Source organism: Zalophus californianus, chromosome 10 (assembly GCF_009762305.2).
Source record: "Zalophus californianus isolate mZalCal1 chromosome 10, mZalCal1.pri.v2, whole genome shotgun sequence".
NCBI lineage: Eukaryota > Metazoa > Chordata > Mammalia > Carnivora > Otariidae > Zalophus > Zalophus californianus.
This window is the reverse complement of record NC_045604.1, coordinates 48,940,960-48,965,365: the sequence shown is the minus strand read 5'-3', so window position 1 is coordinate 48,965,365 and position 24,406 is coordinate 48,940,960. Positions and strand designations below refer to the sequence as shown.

At 38.7% G+C, this 24,406-nt stretch overlaps 1 protein-coding gene and 1 pseudogene across 9 annotated transcripts in view; both read left to right on the top strand.

Moving 5' to 3' along the window:
- The window catches only part of RASAL2 (RAS protein activator like 2), a 355,523-nt gene that overhangs the window by 298,461 nt on the left and 32,656 nt on the right, over positions 1-24,406 (top strand). For all 9 annotated transcript variants that reach the window (XM_035722101.1, XM_027610621.2, XM_027610626.2 and 6 more), the window contains 4 exons: positions 16,019-16,172; positions 18,060-18,158; positions 18,922-19,476; positions 21,876-22,020. In XM_035722101.1, the coding sequence (XP_035577994.1) occupies positions 16,019-16,172; positions 18,060-18,158; positions 18,922-19,476; positions 21,876-22,020 (953 nt within the window). The remainder of the gene's footprint in view (positions 1-16,018; positions 16,173-18,059; positions 18,159-18,921; positions 19,477-21,875; positions 22,021-24,406) is intronic.
- On the top strand, positions 7,048-7,681 carry LOC113932001 (annotated as a pseudogene).

Here is a 24,406-nt window from a genome sequence, read left to right as displayed (position 1 = left end):
CTGAAACAGTCAAAAATCCATATATAATTTTTGACTCCCCAAAAACCTAACTGCTAATAGCCCACTGTTGACCAGAATCCTTACGGGTAACATAAACAGTCAATTAACACATATTTTGTATGTTATATATTATATCCTGTATTCTTATAATACAGTTAGCTAGAGAAAAGAAAATGTTATTAAGAAGATCCTAAAGAGGCGCCTGGGTAGCTCAGTCATTAGGTGTCTGCCTCCAGCTCAGGTCATGATCCCAGGGTCCTGGGATCGAGCCCCACATCGGGCTCCCTGCTCCGTGGGAAGCCTGCTTCTCCCTCTCCCACTCCCCCTGCTTGTGTTCCCTCTCTAGCTGTGTCTCTCTCTGTCAAATAAATAAAATCCTTAAAAAAAGAAAATCCCAAGGAAGAGAAAATATATTTACAGTACTGTATTGTATTTACTGAAAAAGAATCCACTTTAAGTGGACCTGCACAGTTCAGACCTGCATTGTTCAAGGCCAAATGTATTATTCAGCCATAAAAAGGAATGAAGTACTGAAACATGCTACAACATGGATAAATCTTGAAAACTTTATGCTGAGTGAAAAAGACCATCACAAAAGACCATATTTTGTATGATTCCATTTATATGAAATGTCCAGAATAAGCAAATCTATAGAGACAGTAGATTAAATGGTTGCCAGAGGCTGGGGATATAAGGTAGGGGGAGTCACGAATGAGGAATGACTGTTAATGGGCATGAGACTTCTTTTTGGAGCAATGAAAATATTTTAAGCTTAGATTGTGACAATTGCACAAATTTGAATATACTGAAAACTGTATACTTTAAATGGATAGATTTTATGGTGTGTGAATCATATCTCAACCTCAATAAAAATGTTAAATTAAAAAAAAAAAACAGCTGGCCAGGAAATACTCTACAATGAAGCTCATTAGTCTATAAGCTCTGTTCCAGTGCACAAAAATCCCATCGTGTTTTTTAAGTGCTTTTTTTTTTTATTTTTAAAATATAAACAGATAACCAAGAATCTCCAGATATTGGAGGAAAGTCTCCAACATAAAAGAGAGCAAAACAAATAAATAGAAGGGAGAAAAAAACAACCCAGGAGAAACAGAAACACTGCACAGAGCCAAAAACAACTTTAAAGTATAATATTTTCTCTTTTCTTTTTTTTTTTTAAAGATTTTATTTATTTATTTGACAGAGAGAGACACAGCGAGAGAGGGAACACAAGTGAGGGAGTGGGAGAGGGAGAAGCAGGCTTCCCGCTGAGCAGGGAGCCCGATGCGAGGCTCGATCCCAGAACCCCGGGATCATGACCTGAGCTGAAGTCAGACGCTTAACGACTGAGCCACCCAGGCACCCCTAAAGCATAATATTTTCAAAAGATAAGATTGTACATCTATGAAACAGTAACAAGATGATACAAGAAAAGGAACATCAAACAAGAAAGAGAGCTTAGGAATTAAAAAGATAAACGCTCAAGTCAAGTCACTGTCCCAGAAAGTAGAACAGAAATTGAGAAAAGCAACCCAGAAGATTCTAGGAAAAGAGAACATAGAAAAACTTTGGAGAGGAAATTGTCAAAGAAACAATACAAGAAAATGTCTCAAAAAAAAAGAAAACATAAATGTCCAGGTTAGAAAGGCTATCAAATTCCCAGCACAGTGAATGAAAAAAGACAAAAGACCCCCCCCACCCCAACACAAACGCACACACATCAATTCACATCATCAAGAAATATCAGATCACCAAGACAAAAAAAAATCTTAAAAGCTTCTGGAAAGAAAAAGATAGGTTACATACAGAGGAAGAGTGGGAGGATCACATTGTGATTCTCGTAGAAATATTGAAAACTGGAAGTTGATGGAGAAATGTCTTTAAAATTCTGAGTGAAAATTATTTTCAACCTAATATTCCTTATACAGGGGAGTCCTTAAATGTCAGTCACACTGAGGAGTTTGGATTTTATCATATAAGCAGTGGAGAGCCTTTAAACACTTTTGAGCAAGGAAATGACCTAATCAGATTGTGCCATGTATAGATTAATCCAGGAATGGAATTTCAAATGACTTGGTGTGCAGATACTAAGTTTGGGAAACCAGTTAGCAAAGAGCTATTGTAGGAAATAATGAAGGCTGTAAGGAGGATAGTGACACTGGGAATGAAGAGGCAGAGTCAAGATAGGAGGAACATTTTAGAGGTGAAATCAATAGGATGTCACAAAGTCATCATAGTTCCAAAGCCATCTAATCAGATAAAAGCCAGTAAAGTGATTTCCTAGAATCAATATTGGCAACATTTTCAAATTAAAGCCATGTCATGTGGAAGGGTGTGGGACAGGAGAAGACTGATATTTATACCTTTCATTCAAATGCATTTTTAACAGGTTTAAAAAATGAGGAAATGCTGAAGAACAGTGGTCATACTACATGACCAGACATTCCAAGGTTCCACCTGTCTAGGGGTTGACCAACCTTGCTCTGGAAACGCCACTTAAATTGTCTTGAAGTAAAGATAAACACATGGAGTAAATTTTCTTAACCCCTTCACACATCCCTCAAAAACCTTCACGGTGATGTCCTCAATTCTGAGGCCCACTGACAAAGCATGGTTTTAAAGCAGTTGGTTTGTTCATTGTCAGGAGATACCTTAAAGTTAAGTGTGGTGTTCATTTGTAGGGAAAATTTGGGGACAATATACTGAGCTTCTTGAGTTTCTCCTAATTAGAACTAATTTTTTAACTTTGAATTTATATGTTCACAAGAAATTGTAAAAATAGTATGTAGAGTCTTGTAAACCCCTCCCCCAACTCCCCCCCAGTAGCTGTATCTTACAACTGTACTATAATATCAAAGCCAGATAATTGATCTGGGTACAGTACTATTAACTGGACTACAGACTTTACTCAGTTTTCACCAATTTTCATATGCTCTGAATAGTTCTATGCAATTTCATCCTATGTATAGATTTGTGTAATCACCACCACAATCAAGATATAGAATTGTTCCATTACCAGAAAAGAACTCCTTCTGCCCCTTCACAGTCATACCCGCCTCCCCACAACCATCCCTGTCCTCTAGCAACCACTAATTTGTTTTCCATCTCTATAGTTTTGCTATTTCAAGAATGTTATATAAATGGAATCATATAGCATATAACCAATTAAGATTGCTCTTTTTTCAGTGCATAGGATGCCGTTGAAATCCACCCAAGTTGTTGCCTCTATCAATAGTTTGCTCCTTGTTATTGCTGAGTAGTATTCCACTGTATGGATGTACCAGAGTTTGTGATATCATTCACCCACTGAAGAACATTTGGGTACACATGAAGAAAAGTTGCATATGCATAAGTTTTCACTTCTCTGGTGTAAATGCATGTTTGTGTAGTTGCTGGGTAGGATGGTATGCACATGTTTAGGTATACAAGAAACTGCCAAATTCTTTTCCAGAGTATCTGTAACCATTTTACATTCCCACCAGCTATGTTTACAATGTTTTTTTATGTCCCAAGAGATAGTCACCTGTGCTGTCTTCTAGAAGTTTTATGATTTTTAGCTTTTGTGTTTAGTTTGCCAATCCATTTATTTAATCTTTTGTTGGCTTTATTTTTTTTTTAAAGATTTTATTTATTTATTTCAGAGAAAGAATGAGAGAGAGAGAGAGCACATGAGAGGGGGAGGGTCAGAGGGAGAAGCAGACTCCCTGCCAAGCAGGGAGCCCAATGTGGGACTCGATCCCGGGACTCCAGGATCATGACCTGAGCTGAAGGCAGTCGCTTAACCAACTGAGCCACCCAGGAGCCCTTTTGTTGGCTTTAAATAAAAGGTCTTGACTCAGAACTTATTGGTGTTCAGTCCAAGATATCAAAACTAAAAACTTGCCCCAGCCAAACCAGTTACAGGGAATCTGCCTTCCTTTGGAGAGGGAAATATTGTAAATTACTTACTTCTCTCCTGATCTGCTCTTCCCTTCCAGTTTACTAACCATGGTTTTAGAAGTTGCCAGAAGGTTCTGGGCAAGAGAAGACAGGAGGAAAAAGGGGATAAGAAAGTTCTAGTACTATCTTAGCCTTCCATAATGCTGTCTGAGCCTGGCCGATGTTTAAAGCTTACTGTTCCCTCATGGGGTACTTTGGGGAATTCTTCACAAATGTCTCATCTCTGAGGAGCTCGCATCTATGGTTTCATTGAGGTTAGTGGGTATATGTCTATCTCAGGTGTTCACTAGCAACTCCTCTCAGTTTCTAGGAAGGCATTCTTGTTCTTCTGGTCTCTTTACCCTTCTAGTCCTTTGGTCCCCAGGAAATATCCACAATTCCTCTGCCCTGACAAACCTCTAGGAGTGCAGGCTAATCTAAAAGCATCCACCCTCTTAGATTCTGCCATTTATCATCTAGGTTTTCCAGACAGAATCAAACTTCACCCTATATGCATCATGTAGCCATTTCCCTCGTGGGAGGCAGGGAGATGAGCCTCACAGCTTTCTCCTAAAATTGTCTCTCACAAAAATCCTTTCCATTCTCTATACTCTGACCACTTTTTTTTAAGATTTTATTTATTTATTTGAGAGAGAGAGAGCACACAAACTAGGGGAGGGGCAGAGTGAGAGGGAAACCAGACTCCCCTTTGAGCTGGGAGCCCAACGAGGGGTTCTATCATGACCTGAGCTGAAGGCAGATGCTTACCTGACTAAGCCACCCAGGCGCCCCCCTGACCACTTTTTATAGTCTTGTTCTGAGAGGTTCAAGGGAATAGAACTGGCTCCAGAACATTTCCTTTGTAAATTCTACAGTTTGTTTAGTCCTTGACTTAAGTATACAAATCTGTTGTCTCTTAATGTCTCAACTGAAACTTCAATTTTAATATCTCATCAAATATGCATATAATACTTTTATTAATCTGTGGTCTTTAGCAAAACATACAAAGCGCAACATGGCCCTATCCGTACCTAACTCTCAACATTGTCTCCTACCACTCAATGACAAGTCTTTTACTTACCACACTGTTTTGTATTTCTTTGCTTTTGATCTTGCTGCCCCCTCTATCCCAAATACCACTTCCTATTCTTACCCCTTGACCTTTGTCATAATTTATAACATTCTAACTCATACTCATGCCACCCAAATCAGGAGTCCAATGCCTTTGGACTTCTTTGCCTTGTTCTTCCCATCCATCATCCTAAACTGAGCACCTACCCCATGTACCCACTAATGGCCAAACTTACGGGACTTTTATAGGGCTACTTTCTACTGAATTTGTCTTTTCACGCTTCTGCTTACTGCAGCAGATTGGAAGCTCCTCAAGAGTACAGACAGACAGCCTTTGTGTCCTCATCTCCTCGTACAATGCCTGTCCTATTAAGGAACTTAATGTTTGTTAGCCTGACACAGAAGACTGCAAATGAATTCTAGATAATAAAGAAGAATAATCTTTTTTAATATGGTATACTTGGATAGAAGGACAGTTTCTCAGAAATTATTGAATTTCAGGTTATTAATTAATCAATAAAGTCTGGCTGTAGATTATAGTTTCTCTTACCAGTGTTTACTGCTGTAGGTCAAGTAAGGATCCCATAGTTTTATGAACTAAAATCCAATCCAATTGTATCATGATAGCATTTTATAATTCATTAGAATGCTTTATCTTAATAGAAAAAGTTGCTTACGTACATTTATTCCTTCTGTCTTCATATTCTTCCAACAAAGAATATTTTGAAGGATAACTATCTTGATCTCAACCAAATGAATACTTCACATAAAATAAACTCATACATGTCATACCACTGTGAAAAAGCCCCATGTTTGCAATGGTAGCCCCATTTTTATGGTGCTGTAGTTTATGAGATGTTTGTGAAATCATACATTATAACATTTGGTTCTCACAAACCTGTATGAAGTATAGGAAGAGAAATCATTATCCACATTTTACAAATGAGGTAACTATGGTTCAGAAAGAATAAATTATTTGTTCCACATCACATATAGCTAGCGAGTGGTTTGAGGTGACATAAATATATACTTTTGGCTCCGAGTTGAGTGCCTTTTCCATTATACTCTCTGTTGCATGTGTTGATAGGAATCCTGACTTGCTGAGGAAATGATTGAGAAGGAAAAATGAAAGGTAAAAATCACACATATAGACATACACACAAACATACTCAAAACAACAGCTCTTAATAAGAGTAGACTAGAATGCAGTGATAATGAAGGTGTCAATTTGTGCTCATGATATTTCCACAGTTTGTTGAAATAAAAAGCTAATTTCCTTTTGTACTCCTTTCAATCTCTCCTCCCCCTAAATCCAAATGTATTGGGTGAAAAAATAAAAACAACTAAAAGAAAATATAGTAGCTGGATTTCTTATGATCTTGGAATGGAAGAATCCTTTCTAAGCATAAAATGGGGGAAGTAACTATGCATATGACGGGAAAAGTACTAACTTATTTAACATACAAAGAACATTTACATATCAGTTAAGTTCAACAATTAGAAAAAGATTTAAGAACATGAAATAGCAGCTTGTAACTCACAGAAAAGGTAACTGAGATTGCCAATAAACATATTAAAATGTCTCAACCTCATAAAGAAATGCATAAGAAAGCAATAATGAAATAACATTTTTCACCAATTATCCTGGCAAAAGTTTTTCAAGTTCAGCCATATCCAGTTTTGGTGATAGCATATAGATACATGCTCCATTGGTAGGAGTTTAAATTGAACCCATGTTTTGTGTAGGATAATTTAGCAGTATCAAAATTTTAGATGTATGTACTCTTTGATCCAGCAGTTTCACATCTAGAAATTTAACCCATAAATCATGCAGATATGTATACTAAGATATGTATACTAAGATACTTTTTGAAACTGGGTGGTGATCAAAGAAGAACAAAAGAAAGAAAAGAGGAAAAAACTGAGATGGTCCTCAGGGACTGGTTGAACCACTATAGGTCCACACAAGGGAATACTACTATATGGTTATTAAAAAGAGGCGAATCAGGCCTCTCGGCGGACAGGCCGCTCAGCAAGGGAAGGAGCGAGAGCGCTTTAAAGATGCGCTGCCTGACTGCCCCAACACTGCTTCGGGCCCTGGCCCAGGCTGCACGTGCAGGGCATCCCACTGGCCTGAGCCTCCACAGCAGCACAGTGGCAGCGACCTACAAGTTCGTGAACATGCAGGAACCCTCGATGGACATGAAGGCGATGACCGAGAAGGCGGCTCAGACCCTGCTATGGAATGAGCTCATCCGAGGCCTAGGCATGACCCTGAGCTACCTGTTCCGGGAGCCTGCCACCATCAAATACCCATTCGAGAAGGGCCCACTGAGCCCTCGCTTTCGGGGAGAGCATGTGCTGCGTCGGTATCCATCGGGAGAGGAGCGCTGCATTGCCTGTAAGCTTTGTGAGGCTGTCTGCCCCGCCCAGGCCATCACCATTGAGGCCGAGCCGCGGGCCGATGGCAGCGCCGGACCACCCGCTACGACATCGACTTGACCAAGTGCATCTACTGCGGCTTCTGCCAGGAGGCCTGCCCCGTGGACGCCATCGTCGAGGGCCCCAACTTCGAGTTCTCTCTACTGAGACACGCGAGGAGCTCCTGTACAACAAGGAGAAGGTGCTCAGCAACGGGGACAAGTGGGAGGCCGAGATCGCCGCCAACATCCAGGCCAACTACCAATACCCCTGACGCCCCCTGCATGGCTGGCCCGCAGCTTCTGCCGCCCAATAAAAAAGCTCTGCCCTCCCCCCCCCAAAAAAGGAGGCGAATCATATCTGTATGTTCCAATATGGACAGAAGTCCAAAATACACTCTTAAGGAAAAAAAGTATGGCAGAATTCCATTTGTGTGTGAAATGTATGTGTATATATTTGGTTGTCTGTGTGTAAAAGGAGGGGTCACAAACATTGTTAATAGTATTTTCTCCAGGAGATTGAGGAAAGTACCTATATCTACTTATATTCTTCACCTTCTATCCTTCTGGGCTCTTGGAATTTATTACCCATGAGTGTTTATTTCTTCATTGTTTAAGGGGAAGAAAGTGATTAATTAGGGGAAAAAAAAAAGCTCTTCAAGCCCATTTCCACCTCATGTCTCCCTTAGCTATTTCCCAGTTACCACCTCTTCACTGTCAGACTCCATGAGTTAGTCTCCACTTTTTCACATCCGGTTCATTATCTCTGCCCACTGCAATCTCATCTTTGTCCTTATTGCTTCACTAAAATTACTCTTACCGAAGTCTCAATTATCTCTCAGTCTGTATATCCAGTAGCTACTATTAATATTTTAACACACTGATCTGCAGTAATGGACAGTCCACTCTTCTTGAGAGCTCTCTTCCCTGGGCTTTTATGACACTCCAGTCTTCTAATTTTCCTTCAGTCTTTTAAATTCTTTAGTTTCTTTTGTCAGTTTTACAGATTTAGATGTTAGCATTCCTTGGGTTATTTTCTTAGGACCTTTTCTTGATCTGCATGTTGTCTTGCAGTAGTCATAGTGTCAGTCTAGTCAGGCTGCTATAACAGAATACCATAGACTAAGTAGCTTATAATAAACAGAAATTTATTTCTCACAGTTCCAGAGGCTGAGAAGTTCAAGATCAAGCCTTGGGCAGATTTGGGGTCTGGTCCGGACCTGCTTTCTGATTCAAAAGTCCCACCTTTTCACTGTGTCCTCACATGGGGAAATGAGCAGTGGATCTCTCCTGGTTCTATTTTATAAGGGTACAAATCTCATTCATGAGGGCTCCACCCTCATTATGTAATCACCTCCCATAGGTCACCCCTCCAAATACTATCACCTTAAAGTTTAGCATTTCAACGTAAATGGGGGGAGGGGACACAAACATTCAGTCTACAGCAAACATCTACCCAGAGAAACCTCGAACTTACCTTGTATATAACTTGATTTCATTTCCACCCTCACCTCAACAAGTGTTGCCTTTCATTCCCCATCTCTGTAAAGGACATCACCATCTTTCTGCCCAGGGGCTCATCCTTGGCTCTACCCTCTCCCTGATGGCTCCCACATTCCATCATTAAGACCTATTGACCTTCTAATTATCTCTCAAATCCATGCACTTCTTTCCACTTCTGCTAATCTATAGTCCATGATCTTGACTCAGGTTACTGCCATAATCTGTGAACTTAGTCTCTAAGTGTTCCATTTCTTCTCTCCCTCTCCATGTGCCCCTCTTTTCTCCACCCCTTACCCAAAGTACTCCTACTGAGGCACATCTGATCATGTTGCTCCCTCTCCACCACCCAAAACCTTTCAATGTCCATCCACTGGCCTTTGATCAAATTGAAGCACCCACATTACTACAAGTCCCATCATGGTAGCTCTTAAGCCTCAGTATTCCCCACCCCTCTTCTCTCTGCCCCTGTACTCACCCACACTGCACCAGAGCCACAGTGCTGAATTCTCTTCCGTTCCTTAAACATCCCAGACTTGTATACTTTCATCACAGGCCTTCTCCCAGGCTAGCCATTCCCTCCAGAACTGCACCTCCATGTCTGCATGGAGCTAAGTTGAGGTCATAGGTTCACATTACTTTTTCCTCCAAGAAAGTTTCTCTGAATCCCAGTTAAGATCCAGCGACCCTGCTAAATGCTCACAGAGCCTCTTTCACATCCTTTTTCACAGGTCTTATCACACTGTATTGTAATGGATAACTAGATTGTAAACTGTGTGTGCGTACAAGGACCATGCCCTTCTTCTTTACCATTGTATTCCTTGCATCTACCTCTAGTATAGTGCCTGACATATAATGTGCACCAAGTAATTGTTGGATGGATAAGGGGGTTCATACATACATATTCAACCAAAGGAGAAAGTAATGGGAAAGCAAGTAGTCATGAGCTTAAGAATGAGTAAGAAGTAAATGTCATTGAATTCCACCAGTTTTTCCTCATTTATATTCCTTTCACCCATACTTAATTTATGGCAATAATGAGACTAAAATCTAACCTAATTTGGAGAAAGAGAAAAGTTATTAGTCTTTCCAATCACTGTTTAACTAATAAGTATGTTTGTTGAGTTGTTTGTGAGTATGGTTTGGTTTAGTTGGTTTTGTTTGTTTCAAATTTTATTTAAATTCCAGTTAATATACAGTGTAATATTAGTTTCAGGTGTAGAATTGAGTAAACCATCACTTATATACAACACCCAGTGCTCATACCAACAAGTGCCCTCCTTAACGCCGATCACCCGTTTAGACCATCCCCGCCCACCTCCCCTCCAGCAACCCTTGGTTTGTTCTCTGTAGTTAAGAGTCTGTTTTATGGTTTGTCTTTCTCTCTCCCCCCCATATACTCATCTTTCATTTCTTAAGTTCCATATATGAGTAAAATCATATGGTATTTGTCTTTCTCTGACTTGTTTCACTTAGCATAATACTCCCTAGCTCTGTCCACATTGTTGCAAGTGGCAAGATTTTTTTTTTTTTTTACAGCTGAGTGTTTTCCATTGTGTATATATACCACAACTTCTTTATCCACTTATCAGTCGATGGACATTTGGGCTCTTTCCATAATTTGGCTATTGTTGATAATGCTGCTATAAATGGGAGTGCATGTATCCCTTCAAATCAGTATTTTTGTATCCTTTGGGCAAATACCTAATAGTGCTATTGCTGGATCATAGGCTAGTTCTATTTTTAACTTTTTGAGGCACCTCCATACTGTTTTCCAGAGTGGCTGCACCAGCTTGCATTCCCACCAACAGTGTAAGAAGGTTCCCTTTTGTCCACATCGTTTCATGGGGTTTTAAAAATTCAATATAGTTGTGTTTAATTTAAAAGGCACTAGTAGATCTTATTCCATTTGCAATTTAAGGACAAAAAAAGTAATAGGTATATTACAGTATGGTACAGTTTCTGTAAAGGGATTGTTCCTAATATCTGTCATATTGGAGGTTAGATGAGTTTTCTGCCCTCCTAAACATGGTTTAATATTTATAATCTTGTCTTTCTTTGGTGTCTTCCTTCATTGCATGTATACCTGTATATGTACCAAAATAGATTGAATGTCATTTTTGTCTATGATGATGAATTTCCTTACCATGAGTTTGTTCGTTTTAAGTGACAACTCAGGCTGACAAATATCCTTTTTTGCCATTAGCAATTGGGCTCATTAGACCATCCTGTCTAGAGGCTGAGAGTAGGGGAAGGGAAGATCAGCAATATATGTCATGTTTCCATAAATAGCTTTCTGTGTGAGTGGTTGTGTGGTATATTTTTTAAAGCTAACATAAAAATCAGTGAGTAATTTAAGCAGGAGGGACTGGCTTTAACTGCAGCAGATAAACCACTACAGCTAGGATCCTCGGGGAGGACATTCTTCTGAGTCCACAGAATTCTGGTGAATGAGTTCTAATTTCTTTTTTGTTGTTGTTTTTTACTCCAAGGGAGGAAACATTTAAAATTATAGTACAGGGAAAGATCTGCTTTTTCAAAAGATCTACCAGGTCGAAAAACAATAAAATGTAGGGTGCAAGTAAAGCCACATTTTTCCCAAAGTGAGATCTCAGATACAATTTTTAAAAACTTATTGGACACTATGCATATTTATTGGTAGAGTATTAGGATACTGAATCTCATTAGTTACTCCCTGGGAAATTCTCAAACAAGGTAAAGTGCCTTGGGAATACATACTGGTGAATATAAGCATAGATTGCTACACCCACCTTATGGCTGAGCTGTTTCTTCAAGAATTCAGTGAAGCAATCTGGAATCATAACTGCCAAGCCCAGCAGAAATTCACCTGCACTGGCATGCAGGATTTTGTGTGGCAATAAGCATTTTTAATTAAAAGTTTCCCGGATGATTTGGAACTGAATCTGTAAACACGTGGCAGATTGAGCTAACACATCCAAGCACCATTGGCACTTTGGGGGAAATATGGCTTTTAAAAAAATTGAATGGTTATGCTGAGAAAAATCCAGCTGTGTTTTACTTAACATCACACTAATCAGAGTTCTTTGACTCCTTTTTTTTTTTTCTATCAGTCTATCCAGTGGTGTGTGTATTGGCTCCTCATCCCCCAACCCTTCACTTTTGTCTTTTAAGACTGATTTTAAGATAGGGATGTGGGTTAAAGCAAGGAATACTTACTCACTGTAGTAATTGAAGGCTTCTCTTGTCTTATAGTTTATCTCTTAAATAGGTCAGAAGCAGCAGGTAATCTTCATCAGCAAAGCAATTAGATTGTTAACCCTTACCTATCATGTTGCTAGAGGCCTTGGAGTTTACATAGCAATCAAGGTTGTTTGCTCACCTTAAAACAAAAATGTAAAGAATATGGTGTTCCTTAATTGAAAGTAAAATTGCTTCTGGAAAGCAGTTTCCCAATTAAACCAAGAAATAATTATATTGGAGCCCTGAATTATTCTTACATAGTGTTTGGGATGATGGGGGTTGGGGGTAGAAGTGCAGGTGTTGGGAAAAGAACCCTGGCTAGTAGTCAGGGGACTCACAAGGTTCACTTTTCAAGGCTGGGTTCCTTGATGAAGGCCATTGTCAGCCTGGACTGGGAAGAATGGCTTTAAACTCAAATTATTCTCTGAATAAATCCACATTCTGCTTTACATTAGAGAAGTACCTGTAGTGGCATACAGGGCTGTTAAAACTCTCTAGTTAGAAGATCTAAGAAAAATCAATTCACATGAAGGTACAGGAGGAGGTAAACATGATTTAGAGGGGACTTGAGTTACTAATGCTATTACATAGAAACATTTACCCAGATAATACCTTTCCCCAACCTCAAGCCATTCCCAGGCTGCTTGATCTTCCTGTTTACTGTAATCCTGCCTCTCTGGGAATTACTTCTGTCTTCCCAGAGACTTTCTTCCCAATACAGGAAGGGCTTGTTTATTTATTCAGTAGTAATGTTGAACTTCCCAGTGACTTTGGTGTTCAATTCATGGGTGTGAGGGTGTACGTGTGTATACACACGTACATATGTGCTGAACAATAGGAGATTCTGAACTCTATGTATTAATAATTGCAATTTCAATACCGAGGAGAAGTTTTGAATTCTAATTCCAGATGTCTTAGTTGTAATATCTGTTGATGGCTGCATTTGGAAGTTAGACGTGAGTATCAAATTGAAATGAAATTTGTTCAGCATTGGAAATACAGTGAATAAGAATTTTATCCAATTTTCTCTTTTAAAAAAATTGTGTAATCCAGATAAGTTAATATAAAATAATATCTAGGGACATTAAACTAGGGTAAACACTGCAAAAGAAATAGAACAGATGTGAGAGAAAGATTGTTCTTGCAAGTGGGATGTAGCAAATACCTTCTAGTGGAGGGCAGGGAATCACGGAGGAGGCAAGCCAAAGGTCAGATTTGTCCCTGAGTTAAGAGATTCTCCTCCACCTGCAGAGTTGCCTCTGGTTTTTTCCTACAGCCTTTGACTTTGAGAAGCTCTGAGTGGAAATGAGTAGGGACATTGCCATTCCTTCTTTCCTGTCTTAAAATGGTCACATTCGCAGAGCTCCCAAGTCCTTCAAACCACAGCTTCTCCCTGCTGCCTCCCAGCCCTGCTCTCCTTCTATGTGGAGCACCATGGCAACAGGCCCAGCCTAGAGCCCAGAACCTTGTTTGTGTTACCTGAGGGGCTGGCTGGATGCAGCCTGAGGAAGAGAAGAAGGAATATTACCTATCTTGCAGCCTCTTTGGAAGATGACTTCATGTTGCCTTGTTTGGGTTTCTGTTCGACTTCTATTGGAGACTTGAAATTACACCTGGAAAATGTTTATCCAAAGATGTTATCAGTCACCGGAGGCAGCAGGGAAAGTCTGTTCTGTTGGTTCTTGTCTCCTAAGCCAAGAGTTGTTTTCTGAGGTAGTGCAGAAAGTGCCTCACGACGCCGGGACATGCGGCTCCGCCATGATTTGGGGTTGCGCTGCTGGGTGGTTGTACAGTTGCTTCATGTAGGTAGGCATTTATTCTGGTGAAAATAAAATTAATTTCTGTTTTGAGAATATTTTCTCTGAGAATTTTCAAAATACAAGTAAGCCCTTTGTCAGACCTGCTTCGATTTCAAATATGCCTTCATCTTTCCTATCGGGAGGCTCATTCCCAGAGCACAAGCAGCTTTTCCTTTCCAAACAGCTCTTGCTCGGAAAAAGGGGCTGGAATGATTGTTTTATATGTGTTTTAAAAACGTTACAGTACCCTGTTCACTCCACTGGCTCCCTATGAAACATACTGAGAAAGGTTATATGGTAATTATATGAAAGTAAAATTTGTTGTAGCCTTTAGTTAGAGTTGCGGTGCTGTGTTTGCGGTATATAACATGTCATTGTCTTGTCCAAGAGAACAAAGGGAAAGAAATGTCACCTTGTTATATTTTCCTGTACAAAACATTCGGTGGCATTTGTCCCTTTCATACGTGCTTTGTATTATCCATGGGAAATACACATACTGGCTTTTTGACCTTAGAAAGGCTGCTGAGTATCAGAACACATGTTTTTCAGTGTAAACATTAAATAGTAGTTGTTTTTCGTGTGTGTGGAAAGAAGAATGGATGCGAAGTCTTACTGCTTGAGGTGTTTCTTACTGTATGGAGCTTGATGAAGCAGTGTGAGAATGGAAGCAAAAGGCAAAGAGCCGCCTTTAGTGCTCGCTTCCTGTATCTCATTGCTTTATAATTTAACCGAAAGCCACTCTGATATTGATGTTAACGTAGTCGTTTCAAGGAAATAAGTGAAGCTCCTTATTTAGTGTGTTTTCCAAAAACAAATGTCTTTACACGAGGCATTTCTTTTTATCCCTATTCCTGGGTACTTCTACTCGAAACATATATCTATTTAACTCTGGGTATTTTAGTCAATAAATTCTGTAATTACTGAGTAAAACTGCTTGGCTATCCAGTTCTGGATCCAAGAATATTTTACTTGATATCATTTGACTTCATTAATTCTTCCCAAGCTGGAAGGCAGCGAGGGGCCAGCTCCCGTCATGACAGGAGTCATTCCCAACATTCTTTTTTAAACAAACCATAAGAGACTCTTAATCTCAGGAAACAAACTGAGAGTTGCTGGGGGGGAGGGGTGTGGGAAGGAGGGGGTGGCTGGGAGGGAGGGGGTGGCTGGGTGATGGACATTGGGGAGGGTATGTGCTACGGTGAGTGCTGTGAATTGTGTAAGACTGATGAATCACAGACCTGTACCTCTGAAACAAATAATACAGTATATGTTAATAAAAAAATTTTAAAAAAACCCTAACAACAACAACAACAAAATAAAAATAAACAACTGAGAAACAGAATCAGTCAGGATGCCTGAATGCTGTTGACAAAGATTTGTTCTTCTAGATGAGAGTTTGAACATTTCTTTTGAGGGTGGGAGGTTTCTTCAGGCATTTTATTCTTTATTCATGTTTGTACAGTAAAGCATGGATATGACCAAATGCTTGCCAGAAAAGAATTCCACATTGAGATGGAAATTAGATCTTTTGAAAGGCAGGGTCTTGTGCTGAAAAGTTTGGCTTTGACTCTGTGTGTGAGTGTGTTTATTCTGCCAAAGCAGAAAGAAACAGAAGGAGGGTTCAGCGACTACTATTTTGTGAAGGAGAGAAGAGGTTCAAGCTATAACGTGAAAAAAAAAAGGAAAGAAATAAAACATGTCTTTTGATAATACCTTTGCATGAAAAAAGAATATATAAGCTACCTTGAATAGTATGTATTTCTCCATCTTCAAGATAGGAAAGAGGATAAAAACAATGTCTGTAGTAGAGCTTTTTGAACTCCCTTGAGACTGGTAAAGTTATAATATGTTTTTTTGTTGTACTGGAAAAAAAAGTGTGTATATGTGTGTACACACACAAATATATACGTGGTTTATATGTGCCATGTGACGATGGTTACTATTATTATTATGGATTAACTATTAATTTGCTTCTTCTTTACTTTTCCCTTAGGAATTTATACATTTGTTGTTAGCTTCCAGTGCATTAGTCCTTCATTTTCTTGTAGGCCAAGTAGTTACACTGTCTAAAATATCTTTTTCTACTTTTAGGGCTCGTGGTCTGCCTAAACTAAAAGAGTCACGTTCCCATGAGTCCTTGCTGAGCCCTTGCAGTGCAGTGGAATGTCTGGATCTTGGCAGAGGAGAGCCTGTATCAGTGAAACCTCTCCATAGTAGTGTCCTTGGACAAGACTTCTGCTTTGAGGTAAAAAGTATAGAAAGAAGGAAGAGAGGTTAAACACCAAACAGATTTTCTATCCAGTAATTTTATGATTTCATTATTATGGTATTGATGATTTGATCGTCTTAAGTGACTTTCAGTTGCTGAAAATTGCCTACTTATAGGAAAATGTTGGAAATCTATTAATCTAATTATAAATTGGTCATTAAAGTTATTGATGATGGCTTCTCATTCCTTTTGGCCTAGTCTGCTTTCAAAATAAATGGGTTCTTATTATATTCTCGGCAGAGGTCACAAGCCTAACAATAACTTAACTGAGTTGGTATTTTAATTTTTTCATTTTTTTCTTTTTTGAAATTTTTTATTCTTTTATTTATTTTTTTATTATGTTCAATAATTTTTTAGTTTTGTTAAAGATATCACCCACTGTGTTATCTTTCTCCTGAAAACCTAAGCCCCCAATTGTAATGATTCTTTGAGAAGATTAACCCAAAACCATAATTTTTCTAACTACAACCTGGGCAGTTCAAGATCTGAGACTGTGTCTTACTTATTTTTGTAATCCCCTGCACGCAGCCCGGTCCCTGGCACATTGCAAGTACCTAATTTCTTGAATGAATAAATTGCCCTTCACCAATAAATTATGACCATCACTTTTTATAAGGTAATTTCTCCCTCCCAAACTAAATGTACACAATTGACCATTTGTAATTTAAAGTGTAAAACTATACATATATATACACACACACATACGTATACATACATATATATTACACACATATATGTATGTATGTATGATTGTTAGGGTTAAGATTGGATTAATTAACATGAACTTACTAAGTGACTAATACGAATTCTGTGATAGATGGTGTAGGAGTTGAAAGGTGTTTGACTCCTGTTCTTATGGATCTACCTGTCCATCAGAAATATAATGCTAGCCAAATATGTAAATCTAAAATCTAAAATTTTATTAAACCCAAATATCATCATTTTAACAGGTCACTAATATAAAATTATCAATGAGATTTTTTTACATTTTTTTTTTAAGCTAAGTCTTCAAAAGCTGATGTGTGTTTTACGTTTACAACATGTCTTGTTTTGGACTAGCTGCATTTCAGGTGTTCAATAGCCACATGTGGCTAGTAGCTACCATACTGAACAGTACACATAATCTGATCTGATTCACTAGGTTATAACCGTAGATTGAGTTAATATGTGAGCACACTCGAAGTATTTGAACAGGTCAGTTATTGGTGTTCTTTTTTACAAAAGTCACGTGGATTTTCCCTATTTGTGGAGCTCAGTTCAACAGGCCATATACCAGGCCCAGTGTTAGGTGCTATGTATATAAAGAGCGTAGTTCATTTTTAAAGGACAACGATAATAGTGGTCAATAACTGGAAATGAACAAGCTGGTTGCCTAGTGGAGGAGAAATGGGTTCCAAAACATTAATTCAATACTGCTAATTCTCCTCACTTTCATGGAGTACCCTTTCTGTAATATAGCAAAGGCAGTCCCAAGAAATTTGACAAGCTATTTTAGAGGCTCTCTTGCATTTTCAGTTATTATTTTGTTAATTCACTCAGGATTGAGTGTATTTGTTTTCAAGCCTGGAAGGTTTTTAATTTTTGATCTTTCCGAACCAAAGGCAAGTTTTAGTTTCCTGACCTGAATTCTCAATGGTTTTTGTTCTCCTACCTGGAAGTGAGTGTGGATGCTCCCTACATGAGAGAACAAAAAGTAGATGTAGATGTAGAATAGAGATATCACAGAACTACCAAATATCATTTCCATTTTGTGTGTTATGACTTGGGTTCATAGCATATTCCTAACTCGTAAATGACAGCATTATGAAAATAGAGCCCCCAAACCCTGTTTCCTTTTCCTTGTCTCTAATCTTTATGTTGAAGGTTACATACTTAAGTGGAAGTAAATGCTTCAGCTGTAACTCTGCTTCAGAGAGAGATAAGTGGATGGAAAACCTTCGTAGGACAGTTCAACCAAATAAGGTAAAGTGGCTTCGAGTGTCTAAAAAACACATAACTCTATAAGCAGTAAGTTGATAGAAAATAAATGCGGCAATCACACCTTAATTTTTATTTACATGTTATGCCATTTTACACTCAAAATAATCTTTTTTTTTTTTTAAAGATTTTATTTATTTGTTTGACAGAGAGAGACAGCAACAGAGGGAACACAAGCAGGGGGAGTGGGAGAGGGAGAAGCAGGCTTCCCGCTGAGCAGGGAGCCCAATGTGGGGCTCCATCCCAGGACTCCGGGATCATGACCTGAGCCGAAGGCAGACGCTTAACGACTGAACCACCCAGGCGCCCCTTACACTCAAAATAATCTTATTGCAGATATTACTGTGATTTTACCAGTGTGGGTAAGAAGACTCAGAAGTTAACATGACGTGCCCAGGTCAGAAACTGGTGCATGACAGAAGTGGGACTAGAACATTAGTTTCTTAACTACTTATTTCTTCTTTTATTTGCATAAACTGGGCCAGTTGCCACTAGCCTGGCTATATTAGAACTTACATTACAGGATGATATTTTTTTTTAACCCAAGTAAATTGAGTGTATGAGGCTAAAATTCTGATATCTTCTTATTTAGAGCTTGCTATTATCCTGAACAAAGGGAAAGCAATCCCTTTCATTATTTAATGATTACCCTTAATAAAGTGCCTGGTCAGTATCACCTACTTTAAAAGGAAAATGTTGTTCTTCTGGGACTTCAGCTTTCCAACTCTACTTTGTTGCCTTTTTATAGGACAATTGCAGACGAGCTGAAAATGTTCTTCGTTTATGGATCATTGAAGCCAAGGACCTTGCCCCTAAAAAGAAATATTTCTGTGAACTGTGCCTTGATGATACCCTCTTTGCTCGTACAACCAGCAAGACCAAAGCAGATAATATTTTCTGGGGTGAACATTTTGAATTCTACAGCCTTCCACCTCTTCATAGCATCACAGTTCACATTTATAAAGATGTGGAAAAAAAGAAGAAAAAAGACAAGAATAATTATGTAGGGCTAGTCAACATTCCCACTGCCAGTGTGACTGGTCGCCAATTTGTAGAAAAGTGGTATCCAGTGAGTACCCCTACACCCAACAAAGGAAAGACAGGAGGACCTTCTATTCGGATTAAATCACGTTTCCAAACTATCACCATTCTGCCTATGGAGCAATACAAAGAATTTGCAGAATTTGTCACCAGCAACTATACCATGCTGTGTTCTGTCCTTGAACCAGTAATTAGTGTGAGAAATAAAGAGGAGTTGGCCTGTGCCTTAGTGCACATTCTTCAGAGTACTGGCAGAGCCAAGGTAAGTGGAAAAGGAGGGCTGCATTAGCCAAAATCTCTTCCCTACCTTTTATGAAGAAGCATATATACTGTTTCATGTAGAGATCCAGATTGGAGAAGTATGCTTTGCTATTGGTTAAAAAAATATATATATATATATATTAGGAAGGAGGTCTATTAGTAGTAGTAGTAGATCCAGAGATTGGGGATTATAAAACAAGGAAGTAACATGGAGAAACGAGCAGATATTTATTCAAAGTCCATTTGCATGAAACGTAGACACCAGGGCAAGCTCTTTATTGTCTGACAGAAGAAATGGTACCATTGGTGTGCTAATCCCATAGTGTATTCAAGATTAGTTCCAGAGTGTGCTGAATGATGGTTATACTCCTTGCTATATTTTAAGTTAAGATTAACTGATGACTCTATTCCCTAGTCACAGAAGGATAGGTATTCCAGAAGCATGGTAGGCATCGACAAGAGTCTTCATGGAATTAAAATACCAAGGAATATTGATTATTAGCTGTTTCATGATAATCTTAACCTCATTTCGTCCTGGATAGAAGTAAAAATTCAGGAGGATGGAAAAAGAGAAATATGCTAATTATGTGAAGAAAACCAACCGATAGTCTTTGATCAGCCTAAACTATGATAATTACCATCTCTGTGAGGCATATTCTCTGGGCTGAGTCTTCATTATATTGTATGCAAATGGATCCTGGTAAAATTATATTTTAGATCTAGAGTTCACAGTTAGAATAATTTATTTAGAACCAAACAATAAAAGTAAGTGCTTTTAAGATTTCATGATACAAATTAAAATAATATATCAGTATATTCAATCTACAGTCCCTTATCTAAATGCCTTCCTACTGATTATCATTTTTGTAGTTGAAAGTTTTGATTATAATTTTGAGTTTTCTAGTGTTATAAATGCGTATGAGTTTGGGATGAGGTGCCATTGAAATTTGAATTTCATCTTTGAAAGTGTATGGATATGTTCATTCTGCTCTTCCATTGCTTACGGTTTAAGATATATATATATAGATATATATATATATCATATATATGGTATTTTTTAAACAACTTTATTGAGGTACAGTTTATATACAAAATACACCCATTTTAAGTGGAAAGTGCAATGAATTTTGACATATTATGCACCCGTGGAAACCACAACAGTCAAGATACAGAATGTTACCATCACCCCCATAAGTTTCCTTCTGTTCCTTAGCACATGAATTGTAATAGTGATTCCTACATTTGTAACTCTTACTTTGTTGAGCTGCCACAGAGTAAATCCCCTTAATGTTCAAAATGCTTAATTTTCAAGTAAAAGTAAATCAGCATATTTCCTTTGTATTTGGTTTTGGAGACTTTGATATATCCAATGAATATATAACATTCCAAATATGATGTTACTGCGTTTAAACGAAAGAATAATAAACATTGATTTTACATCAAGTTAATCTCTAGGACTGTTGAGAAATGAACCAACTATTCCTTAAGGGCTTTATTTCTCCTTATGCCTTTTTTCTGGATGGATGGATAGAGATACATAGATGGATAGATAGACAGACAGACAGACAGATAATCAGCCTAGAAAATGAGTTCAAGTTGAGTTCAAGTGTTAAGTTTAAGAAACTCCATGTTGACACCATGGACCAATTTATAACTATTATATATTGAACATCTAATATGTACCAGAAACTGTTAAACGCTGAAGATCTGGAAATGACTAAAAATAGACACCGTCTTTGGCCTCATGGGGTTTACAGTCTTCTGGGGGAAAACAGATAATAATCAAGTACTTATAGAAATAAATGTGTGATTACAGTGAGAAATGCGGGGGGGGGGATATATGGCACTATGAGAGTGGGGAATAGGAGACCTGACTGATGCTGGTTCAGAGAAGGCTTCACGGAGGAAATGAGATACAAATGAGGATCGAAAGGATTTGAGGAATTAACTCCATGGCAGTGAGGGCCGGAGCAAGGGTAGGAGTGAAGCAGAACAGCATTTGCAGAAGCTTTGTAGTAAATAGACAGCATCATGTGTTAGAAAGGGCTTGGTGTTATTCGAGGGCCTAAAGAGAAGCCCCTTGTGGCTGGAATGGAATGCAGAGAGAATGGTATACCAGGAGGCTGGGAAGGTGGACAGAAACCAGAAAACATAGGGATTCATGGGCCGCATGCAGAAGTATGGTCTTTATCAAAAGTGCAATGGAAAACCTTTGGAGGAATTTTAAACTTCGGGCTGGGGTGATTAAGCTTTTATCCTGACTGACTTTTTTCTTTCAAATGAATCAGGCAGTTTTAGTTTTAAAGCAGCATTCCCAGGATGTCTGATATTTCCTCAGTTTCTTGCAACGTGTATTATATATTCATTTGCTTTGTGCCTCATTGAACGTTTTTCTACCAGGATTTTCTCACTGACTTGGTGATGTCTGAGGTGGATCGCTGTGGAGAGCATGATGTCTTGATCTTCAGAGAGAACACCATTGCCACCAAATCCATTGAGGAATACCTTAAGTTGGTGGGACAACAGTATCTTCATGATGCATTGGGTATGGAGAAGAAACACATTGTTTTTTTTTTTTTGCCTTTCGATTTTGTTATTTCACCCTCATAGGACAAACAAATTGAGCTCAAATTCAGCATGTTACTTAGTTCTAGCTGACTAGAGTGTTAAAGTTTGACTTTCAGTTGTAAGTCTCTCTAGTACTCACAAGTGGTACTGCTTTATTACACGTTGATTTATTCCAATAGGTACAGAAAGAGAAAGCTCATCAGCATATGCAGCTACCCCCGGGACCCTCAAGTTCTTAACACTAAGATACACAATATGAGTGGATGTCACTACTAGATCTGAGGGTACCTGTTTCCCCCAAAGTGTTGATTATTTACATTATGATATAAATATATTACCTAAATCTTGAAAGTGTTAACATTTGTTATCATGCATCAAAAGTTAAAAAAACTCTTGCCAGTTCCCACAACTCCCAATTTCTGCCTTCAAGATCTCTAGAATTTTTAATAATTACATTTTGCCCAATCAGTAGTTCTTTTTTTTTTTTTTAAGATTTTATTTATTTATTTGACAGAGAGAGACACAGCGAGAGGGGGACCACAAGTAGGGGGAGTGGGAGAGGGAGAAGCAGGCTTCCCGCTGAGCAGGGAGCCTGATGCAGGGCTCGATCCCGGGACCCTGGGATCATGACCTGAGCTGAAGGTAGATGCTTAAGTGACTGAGCCACCCAGGCGCCCCTACCAATCAGTAGTTCTTGCTGACTAGGCCACTCACCTGGAATTTCAGATCTGGTCATGAAGTTCAGGCATTAAAACCACTAGAGTAAGGCACTGTGCTGGGTGACATACATCATGATAAAGCAGACACGAGTTTCTTGAAAAACATAGTCATTTCTTTTACCTTCATATCCTTGGTACTTCTCACAGAATGTAGAGCAGCACCATTGTATGGAAACATAATGTGAGTGATTTAAATTTCCTAGTCGTCACAGAATGAAAAGGGTAAAGAGAAATAGGTAAAATTATAACATCATAGTTAACCCAGTATATCCAAATATTATTTAGCAGGTTATCAATATAAAAATTATTAGTGAGGCATACTTTTTTTCATACTAACTGTTTAAAATTTGGTATTTTGCATTTGTGACACATTCCAATTTGCGCTAGCCACATTTCAAGTGCTCAGCAGTCACATGTGACAGTCAAGAGTAGACAGTAAGTTATGTTGAATGAATGGAGAGACTTTTGCCCTCGAGGAGTTTATAAGATAGGGAGATAAGAAAGATAAGGATGTCCCTATAACCAAAAGGGGAGAGAGATACTGTGCTTTTCCAAAGAATGAAAGAAGTTAATTCTAGCTAATGGATTTATGAAATTTCCCATGTAAGATACATAAATAGTGTGTGTGTAGCTTGAAGAGTAGAAAGGTTATATAAAAACAGATATTGGACAAGGGAAATAGTAGGAATTGGCAGAGGGGAAAGAACCACACAGACAAAAAGGCATAAAGGTATGAGAGAACCAGGCATGTATGAAATAAAATTAATTGGCTGAAAAATGAAATGGATAAGTCAACAACAACAGAAACGATTTGGAAAACAACTAGAACCAATTTGTTGAGAGCCTTGAGGGCTGGGCTAAGGAGTTTAGATTTTACAGTAATCACTGGTGAGCCACTGTAAGTTTTGAGCAGGGTATTTTCAAGAGAATTAGTTTAACAAAATGATTAAAATGTGTTGGTGAAGAAAGCAACTGAAAAGAGATACCAGTTAAGAAGCCATTGTAAGAAGGAAGCCAAGAAATCAGGAGCCACTGAATGATGTGATCACCAAGAATAAGAGGAAAGGGGGATCTGAGAAATATTAAAGAAGTTGAGCTGATGGGACATGGCAACTTGTCAATTTGTGAGAATGGGCTGGGGTAGGGGTTGGAGACCAGATACTACAATGAATGTTGGGCCTTGAGTTACTAAAAGGATGATGAGATTCTCGACAGAAATAAAGAACACAGGGGCGCCTGGGTGGCTCAGTTGGTTAAGCGACTGCCTTCGGCTCAGGTCATGATCCTGGAGTCCCAGGATCAAGTCCCACATCAGGCTCCCTGCTCAGCAGGGAGTCTGCTTCTCCCTCTGACCCTATTTCCTCTTGTGCTCTCTATCTCTCATTCTCTCTCTCTCAAATAAATAAATAAAATCTTTAAAAAAAAAAAGAAATAAAGAACACAGAAGCAGTAGGCTTGAGAGATGGAAAGTGATATTTCCACTTCATGGGTATTCAATTTGAAGTTCTAGTAGGAAATCCCAGGGGTTTTAGGTGAGAAATCCCAAGACATCTGTCTAGGTATCTCTTGGAAATTTAGGACTAAGTTACCCATGTGGAGGGATAAATGAAGCTACAGACCTTACAGTGCACCTAGGTTTATGAT